Below are 9623 nucleotides of genomic sequence, written 5' to 3' on the forward strand. Positions count from 1 at the left end.
ACCACTAGGGAAAATTCTTCCGAGGAGAGGTATATTTTGGCTTGCCAACTTGTTATTAACTGGCAAAAGGAAATGCCCATGACGGCAGTGGGAATACAGTAGGCGCTAACAATACATAGCGCTAGATAGTGATACAGTTGACGTGTGAATTTAGCCCGATTTGGGAGATATTTAAGGAAGTCCGGGAGGATATTCCTATCGCGGACCGAGGAGGGAGTAAACGAGGTCCATCGCAGCTGGGTCCTCATGAAGGGGAGGACGTAAGTAGCGCCGCACTTTGAGCCGCGAGGGGGCTGCGCCCAAGACGAGATAGCGCCACTGCGCCAGATATTGGTGAGAGTGCATGGTTCGCCTTGTGAATGACCGACTTAATTGTGACGAGTTGCTCGACGCGTCGGCGTTGTGTGAGTGTCGGCCGTTCCACGTTGTGGAGCACACGCGTGATGCTAATATCCCACGAGAAGCCGATTGAGGTGGCGAAGCGAACAGCTTTACGTTGCACCATTTTCAACTTATGCTTACTCGCCTCCGTATGCGGCGACCAGACTGCCGAGCAGTATTCCAGGATAGGCAAGACATACGTTTTGATAGCATCAGGGCCGTGCTTAGGGGGAGGCGAGCCGGGCGGTCGCCCAGGGCCGCTAAAATTTTCCCATAGGGATGTATATACCGGAGGGCCGCTACACTCACAATGTCAGTTTCGCCTATGCATTTCGCACGGGGCTGCGATACCTCTAAGCACGGCCCTGGATAGCATAGGCCTTCGTGGTGAAGGAGCAGCCATAAAGTTTTCTGCGGAGAAAGCCGAGCGCCCGATAAGCCTGCGAGACGACCCTGGAGATATGAGTGTCCCAGGAGAGAGTCAAGGTGAGTGTGACCCCCAAGTACTTTAGCTCAGGTACGTAATCAATTAAAAGAATACGTACCTTAGGTAAATATTAGGCCTGTCTTATAACGTGTATGGCATACTATTTCTGGAACGTGAACAGTTAAAATGATTAAGAAGCTGGCGTTCATCGTAAATCCGCCCTCTCCAGCTCGAAAGATCACGGCAGCACAAAAACTTACCTTTAGGCCTGCCACGCTAGTACAGTTTATGTGTGCATACAGTTATAGTAATTTTATTTGACGACTTCCAATAGTTCTTTTTATAAAATAACCTTGGCCATCTTGTTGAAATGTTGCCTCCCCGCTTCAGCTGTGGATCCGTTTTCTCTCCCACTAAAGAGTTTATGAACTCATTCTTAGGCATTGGCTGAACTATTCCAGGGCAACATTTCAACAATGGGCAAGCGTAAAGACAATTTGGCAAAAGTGACATAATTACCAAAAGTGTGACAATCCCTGTACTGTCGTATGCTAAAGGTTTAATGAATGCTCGACTCGAGATAGGGCTGATCGGCCACATAAATGACTATTTATTGTCGCCTTTCTTGATCTTTTTTTAGTTTATGGTATTATATCGTAGGTAGATGGCAATAGCATCTCCACAGAACGACGAAAAATCCAAAACTACACCAACTTTTATTAGCTAACTCACCGTAGCTTGAGTTAAAAAGGATTGTGTTGACAGAATAAAATTATTTTAAACAACTTCAAAGGTTTGTTTGTTACGAGTAATCATACATTTCAATTTCGCATCAGATTCGCGAAAAAATTCAATTGCAATATAGTTGCCACCACTAGCGACGAGCTTAAAGGGATCCCTCACTCACAACATGGGAAGGTATAGGGGTCACAAAATCTGGTTTTGAAGCACACTGCAAGTCTGGATTTTATGTTACCCCTATACCTCCCCCTGTTGTGAGTGATGGATCCCTTTAAGACAGACATTTTATTTTGGTATTTTGGGAGAGATAGTTTATAGTTAAGCGGTGGAGATGGCGTTACTGTCGTAGGCCAGCCAACGAAAAGCACAGGTTAATAGTACGGTTCTAATCGGCGCACATCGAATTAATATAAAAATAATTCTAGTTATTTCTCCGATTTCTATGGTGCCATCAATAACAAGTACCCAATCTCAAAAAATAAATAAATAAATAAACCCTTTTGGAGCTAACTGTGCGCATATACTACAAATTAGTATCTATAAACCTTGAACTGTGCGGTGTACTTACAACAACCACCATCTCTGTTCAGGGCTTCCTTATCCATAAGACAGACTAGGCAAAGTACCTAGGGCCTACGAAAATTTTAGGAGAAATTAGGACCTACGATTCCATATAATAGGGCCTACAAAAGACCAAAATCGGGAAATGAGAGATTTTTGCCTAAGACCTACGGAAAGGCGAAAATGGCCCTGTCTCTTTTCCCTCTATAGATTGTTTATGGAGAATATTCGTGGGGGAATCCATAGCTTATCTACCTGGGGAGGGGGCCCGTTAGGGGAAAAATTTTTCAATAGTGGAGGTATAGGTAGTACGGCCGTGGTGATACGCTTGTAAGTGAGTGCATATCTAGACTTTCTAGAGTTGATAAGGCTTAAAGCGAGTATGAACTATGAACCATGGGCCAATAAATGATCATTTATTGGCCCATGTATGAACTAAATCGAAAAATTATCTGCCAACACGCGCTACGACTTATTTTTATTATAACTAACGCCAATCAACTCTAACTTCTGTAGGTGGATACTTTTCGCTTTTTTGGGATTTCGCAGTATGGTAAAAAAAAAGTAGCCATAAGTCATTTTACTCGGATTCTGTGGTAGCTAATAGATTACGTCAAGATAAAAATGTTTTCTCGGAATGGTTGGCTGAATTGGTTGCCCCCCCTTTTCAGGAGAACTAAAAAGTGTAGCCCCATTACTCTGACCATTGACAAATAGTTCACGGCGTAGGGTAAATTATCTCCACCAGAACAAGCGAAAGAATAAACCATGTTAAACCTGGTGGCTGAAATATGAAATTCATTGTCAACCAAAATATTATAGTTCTCCAACTCTTCCATAGATGGCCCCCATACGATCGCAATATTCGTACTGAGACTCGGTATTGCCCAACAAAAATGAAATATTTTTTATTAAAACTGATGATTATTGAGTTTAGAAATACCATGTACTGAAACTAACAAGGAGACGACCCGAAGTGTAACACACCGATTTTGTTCAAACTCAGGGGTTTGGTCATGGACTAATTAACTAATTAGTCCATGGTTTGGTAGACCTTCATGTAACTTGAAACACCCTAAAGGGAAATGTCTCCATAGGCAACCAAAAATGTTTTTAACAACACAAAATGGTTGCCTATGGAGACATTTCCCTTTAGGGTGTTTCAATTTACATGAAGGTCTACCAAACCCCCCGAGTTTGAACCAAATCGGTGCGTTACACCTCGGGTCGTCTCCTTGTAAGTGAAAAACATTTCCGCACTTTCCAAGTTTTCATGTGTTCTTCCTGAGTGAGTAATTTATCAGTGCGCATGAAATTGTTACTGCTTTGTCAAACATTTTAAAACCATGAACCATACCAAAACTAAAATCAACTGGAATAAAATTTTGCAAAACACCATATTGATTTCGTACACGACTTGCAAGTTTCTTAAGAAACTCCTTTAAATTATCAAGTTCTGGTATATCACTTGATGTATGAATAATAATACTGCGTTCATTAGCAACTTCATGGACAACTTCCACACACGTAAAGGTTTCAGAGCTTGAATGGAAAAATTTGGAAGTTGAAATAATAACATCTCCTTTTACAAGTTGCTCAATCAAACCACTATTTTGTAATACATGGTCATTACTTAAGCTACCTCCAAAGGCTTTAGATACATACACTATACGTCCACTCATAGTCAGACATATTAGGAATTTTAATGTATGGCACTGTTTGTGCTCAGCCCAGGTTATCTCTTGGTCTTTGGATTCCGTAGGTTTTCTTATTAAAATTTCAGACATTTCCACTAACAGTACAGCAGGGTTATTCTCCACATCTGTAATTTCTTGCTCTTTTTTCTTCTGCTCAAGACGATATGTATAGCCACTGCGCTCTGTTAGTTTAGGCCTCTTTGCAGCTTGATTGAAATCTGGTGATTTTAATTCAGAAAACTGAGAAGTAAATAACTTTTTACTCAGTGACGACTTAACTTCTTTCGGAAACACCTCTAACGCACAATGATGTTCGGGGAACCGTACAAAATTTCCTAATTGCTGGTACATTACATTCATCCATTTGTTTAAAATACTTGATATTGTAGCTGTATCAGTTTTCATACGGTATGCCAAATCTTGGATATGTAAGTTAAGACGCAAGTGACTGAGGAAGATGGTCATTTCTTGGAATTTCGACAGGTGTTTTGTATCTTCAACTGGAATATGGCGCGAGATAAGCCGAAACAGGCTCATCAAAAAGGCAAATGTTGGAAAACCCGTATAAAATAAAACTCTTCTATTATCAGCTTTAAAGAAATCCTCTTTTAGATCTGTATTCTCCGTCACTTTTTCATTCAAGCCACTGAGTATTTTGTTTAAATGGTTGCATTGTTGTTCTAAGCGGTCCATATCAGCTAGAGTCAAACTAGTTTGACACTGAACATCTTGCGTGTTTGGTCTTTTGGTAGGGGCTATCATTGTGGGTTTCCATGAAGGTTTCAGAGTTGGTGGTTCTGGTGGGGGCACTGCCACTTTGGGCGTTTTGGCTGTAATGATGCGAATGTTTTTACTTTGAATTCGTTCTTCGGGTGGAATATATTCTGTTAGTTCAACTGCTTCAGGCAAATTTATGGAACGCTGGGACGTATTTTCGTATTCTTTTAATTTATCCAAATTTCTCTGCGGAATTAGGCTGCGATAGAAAATGGTGGGAATCGCATTCCATACTAGCTTGTTTCGGGCCTGAGCATTCATAAACTGTGTCAGTTCAAAATGTTCAGCGCATAAATAAAAGTTCACATAAATATATAAAGGATCTTTGGATTCTAGTTTTGGCAGTAAATCCTTGCGACGAGAGTTTAACAGCCATATTTGGCACCTAAAATGTGAAATGTTTTGATATAATAAATAATTAACTGCTAAAGTAATTATTCAATTATGTAGCTTTCTAACAAGTTTGCTAATTACTTTTACATTAACATCTACAAATCTCCCTGACATTGGTTTCTATGTCGAGGAGATTTGTAGACATTCATGTAATTGTCATTTCATGAGTTGCTGCAACTAAATAAAAAAGTTAAGATTTAATTATTTTATCAGAAGTGACTTAATTTACATAAATATGAAATTGATGCAAAATATCAATCTAACAAGTAATATTTATTGTGCCAATGTGTAGTTAAAGAAAATTAACAAATAAATTGTATTTGCTTCAAGCACAATATGATATTGTGGAGAACAAATGTTAAAATACATTCTTTTAAAATAGGCCTATAATTAAAATGTTTTTTGATGTGTGAAAAACCGGCTCACAAGTGGTTTTACTGAATAGTTTGATAACCTGACTGTGTTATTGTCACACTTCTCGTAGTTACGTCACTAATAGCTAAATTAAGTTGTCATGTGACAAGCTAAGCGAATTTGAATTCTAGTGCTATTATGTATTGATTACTATACAAATTAGCCAGATATCTCATTGTGAGTTAATTTAGAAATAAATTTGAATTTACCTCTCCTTATCTTTGGGGAAATGAAAAAATGAGAGATCTTTACGAATACATCTATTATTATTACATAAGGCCGCCGCACATATTCGGCCCCCATAACACATTTGTATTAAAATTTTAATTCAATCGTAATAAAATTAGACTGCCACACTATTCGCATGACACTTTTTAGCAGACGAAAGTGCAGACGACCTAAGCACGGCCAACTTCGATCGCCTGAATTTAACGTGTATATATTTTACCGCCAGCGTTCCGCTCAGCGCGCTCATAGACATTTTGTCGTGGGTTCCGATTAGAACTTTTAAAAAACCCTGAGTTTGGTCCATGCTTTTCGTTTGGCTGGCAACGAAAGTTACGCCATCTGCGCCACACTGGTGAACTAACACTATTTCGCCTAAGATTAAATGGCCGACTTTAGCTCGCCGCTAACGCGGTTTTTTAGATATCTTTAAAGCGACTTAATGGCTCAAAATTGCGTAATTAAATCATGTAAGAGTAAATACACAAAAGAAAACATCTTTTCACAGGTTAGTGTTAGAAATAGTTTTATTTTTACCATAATTTCCAATCGCTTAGAACGCACTAGAAAACGCATTTCTTTCAAATCATAGAAAGCTAGTTTTTTAAATAAAAAATGAAGAATATTTTAGGAGTAATTACTCAAACAAAACAAATCTTTTCACAGGTTACTGTTAGAAATAGTTGTTTTACCCGGAATGATTATGAGGGAAACCGGTGCACAGTAATGGTTTATCGCGAATATCTACGTTAGTATTGTATGTACGGCTATAAACCCAGATACGAACATTAGGGCCCAGCTATTTCCTAGAAAAAAAATTTATGTACAGTCCCGGACAAAAGTTTCTGGACACTTTGTTTTTCAAATATTTCAAAAACCGTTAATAGTAGAAAGTCGAATGATACCTTTTTGGAAAGTTTAAAGAACAGAGAAACTTTTGGCTATTTAAAATTTTTAAAATGTTAGGAATTATTTAGCCAAGGCTTAACAAATAAAACATAGCTTTTTCAACCAATTGAAATTCTCCAATTTCGTGCACGTATCTAACTTCATTCGACGCGCCGAATTATGTCCATTCCAGAACCGGTTTCGTTTTCCAAATCGTATAAGTGGTTCCGGACATATTGAGGAAAAACCAAAACCAAAAAACGAATTTTTAAAGCTTAATCAAAATTAATTTCAAATTTTGGTCCGTTTTAGTTTTCAGCGAGGAATCGGCCGACAACTCGGTTACACGACTTTTTACAGTTTTTGACGGTGATTTTTTTAAATATCTTCGTATATTTTTCGATATTTTAGGATATTCAATTCATATTTTATAGTCTTGTGAGTATTTAAGATATAGTTACGTGATATTTTATCGCCGTTTTTGAGGTTTATAATTAGTTTCGGGTTAATCAAGGGGCGTTTTTAAGCATTTTTAATTGGTTTCGGGGTAATATTTCGGTGTTGTTTTAGCATTTTTCATAAATTTCGGGGTAATATGTCGGGGTCTTTTCGAGTTTTAGATATGTTTTGAACTATTATATCGACTAATAATAAACATCAAGAAACCCAAACACATAACCTCGAAACTAATTAAAACCACAAAGAATCCTAGATACATAACCCCGAAAATAATTAAAAACGTTCAAAAACCTTGAAGAATAGCCCCGAAACTTAAAAAAAAAAAGCCAAAAACTCCGATTTAATAGCTCGAAACTAATTTAAAACGTCGAAAAACACTAATAGACAACCCCAAAACTAATTTAAAACGTCGAAAAACACTAATAGACAACCCCGAAACTAATTTAAAATGTCAAAAAACCCAGACACATAACCCGTAAACTAATTGAAAACGTCATAAACTCACATATGATAGCTCGAAACTGATTCAACACGCCAACAGACGCGAAAATATTACTCCAAAACTAATTAAGATCGCCCAAAAACGCCGACATATTAATCTGAAACTAATTGAAAACTCCAATTAACGCCGACATATTACACAAAATCTAATTAAAAATGTCAAAACACTTCGCCCTATTAACCCAAAATTAATTGAACGTCGATATAATAGTTCAAAACATATCTAAAACTCGAAAAGACCCCGACATATTACCCCGAAACCAATTAAAAATGCTTAAAAACGCCCCTTGATTAACCCGAAACTAATTATAAACCTCAAAAACGGCTTTAAAATATCACGTAACTATATCTTAAATACTCACAAGACTATAAAATATGAATTGAATATCCTAAAATATCGAAAAATATACGAAGATATTTAAAAAAATCACCGTCAAAAACTGTAAAAAGTCGTGTAACCGAGTTGTCGGCCGATTCCTCGCTGCCAACTAAAACTGACCAAAATTTGAAATTAATTTTGATTAAGCTTTAAAAATTCGTTTTTTGGTTTTGGTTTTTCCTCAATATGTCCGGAACCACTTATCCGATTTGGAAAACGAAACCGGTTCTGGAATGGACATAATTCGGCGCGTCGAATGAAGTTAGTCACGTGCACGAAATTGGAGAATTTCAATTGGTTGAAAAAGCGATGTTTTATTTGTTAAGCCTTGGTTAAATAATTCCTAACATTTTAAAAATTTAAAATAGCCAAAAGTTTCTCTGTTCTTTAAACTTTCCAAAAAGGTATCATTCGACTTTCTACTATTAACGGTTTTTGAAATATTTGAAAAACAAAGTGTCCAGAAACTTTTGTCCGGGACTGTACATTTTACATACGAGCAATCGTTGTGTTTTAACGTTGTACCCGAAACGCGTCTTACAATTTTGCGCCTTCGTTGACTTAAAACGCGCCCGCCGCTCTTCATGTAACCGAGTTTAAAATTTACCACCCAGTTAAGTCTTGTTATTTCTGCAATAAATCGCTTGAAAATGAAGCTATTGTGAAGGTTGTGTGAGAGAAAATGATGGGAAAGTCGGAATAATGGGTCACTTAAATCTAGGAATATAATGTAGAACGCGAGTGAATAAAACGTATAGTAAATTATATTTAATACTTTAAATTAGTATATACATTGTGTATTATTTCAACGCTAAATGTAGACCTCAGAGCCAGCAAGAATATACTTGGTTAATACCTTATGACTTTATATAATCCTTTAGCAAAGACAGTTTCTCTAAACAAAAGTACATCTAGTTTTAACAGAAGCCAACTGAAAACCTACTATAAACTAAGTATTATAAACAAACCGTGAAGAAAAATTTAACTTTTGGATATGAGCTATCTAGGTAACATATAATTGCATAACATCAAAAGTAGCATAAGACCCACTTTTAATAACATAAGCTTAAAAGAGTGACAGAATTAGATAGCAAAGGCTAAGCCTAACTTGCCCTAAATACCGTAAACTATTTTTTTAATAATAAAGATAAGTTACAACAATTATTCAAAAGATAATCTATCATCTCGTAAAATAACAAAGAAATGCTGTATTTACCTTTCGAAAAATATGAATCCGAAAACCACATCTTGCTTTGTACTTACAGCTAAAACCGTTAAAGAAAGTGGAAAAGACCACTAATGAATCAACAACACCTGTAAATGGTTATTTGCATCAGTGCCTACGTTATTCACATAGTAGACCTGATGACTAGTTAAAATAAGCTTCGTGCGCGCGGTGTAGATGGTGTTACAGTCGTTTTAGCCAAGAATCTAATCGGTGGTCTGCCAGCCATTCGATTAAGCGTTCTAGTTTGTTATACGATTACTATGAACTATTAACTTCAGGGTAAATATATTATTTTAACATTTTTAATTAAATAATATTAAGTTAAAATATATTATAAGCGCAATAAATTATAATTTTAGGTTTCAACAAGTTTTAAGCTTTCGTCTTTTTAAACCTAGAATAATATTGTATATTTAGTCTTTAGAAAGGGCCGGTTTGCAATTTTATCTGACTGAAAATGTTTTCCGTAATAAAGGTACAAACCTGAACAGAAATTATCCTCCTTGAAATGCAGGCTGCAGACCATTTGTGTATCTTTTCGTACAAAATCAT

The 9623-nt window shown here is 36.7% G+C and overlaps 1 protein-coding gene across 1 annotated transcript; it reads right to left on the reverse strand.

Annotated features, from left to right (window-relative positions):
- Nucleotides 1-3270: 3270 nt before the first annotated feature.
- Nucleotides 3271-5746, reverse strand: LOC149958405 (uncharacterized). The gene is made up of 2 exons (XM_090164948.1): nt 5601-5746; nt 3271-4969 (listed from the first exon to the last, which is right to left on the reverse strand). The coding sequence occupies exons 1-2, from the start codon at nt 5699-5701 to the stop codon at nt 3382-3384; spliced, it is 1689 nt and encodes a 562-aa protein (XP_090021074.1). The 5' UTR covers nt 5702-5746; the 3' UTR covers nt 3271-3381.
- Nucleotides 5747-9623: the final 3877 nt, after the last annotated feature.

The sequence above is a fragment of the Leiobunum rupestre genome, chromosome 2 (assembly GCF_980474605.1).
Source record: "Leiobunum rupestre chromosome 2, qqLeiRupe1.1.hap1, whole genome shotgun sequence".
Classification (NCBI taxonomy): Eukaryota; Metazoa; Arthropoda; class Arachnida; order Opiliones; family Sclerosomatidae; genus Leiobunum; species Leiobunum rupestre.

What these genes read in the sequence shown, in the direction of transcription:
- LOC149958405 (XM_090164948.1), bottom strand. Translation starts at nt 5,701, where the DNA reads ATGTGTTATGGGGGCCGAATATGTGCGGCGGCCTTATGTAATAATAAT. An exon ending in TTCCCCAAAGATAAGGAGAG is followed by an intron (nt 4,970 to 5,600) that starts GTAAATTCAAAT and finishes TTCACATTTTAG; the next exon opens with GTGCCAAATATGGCTGTTAA.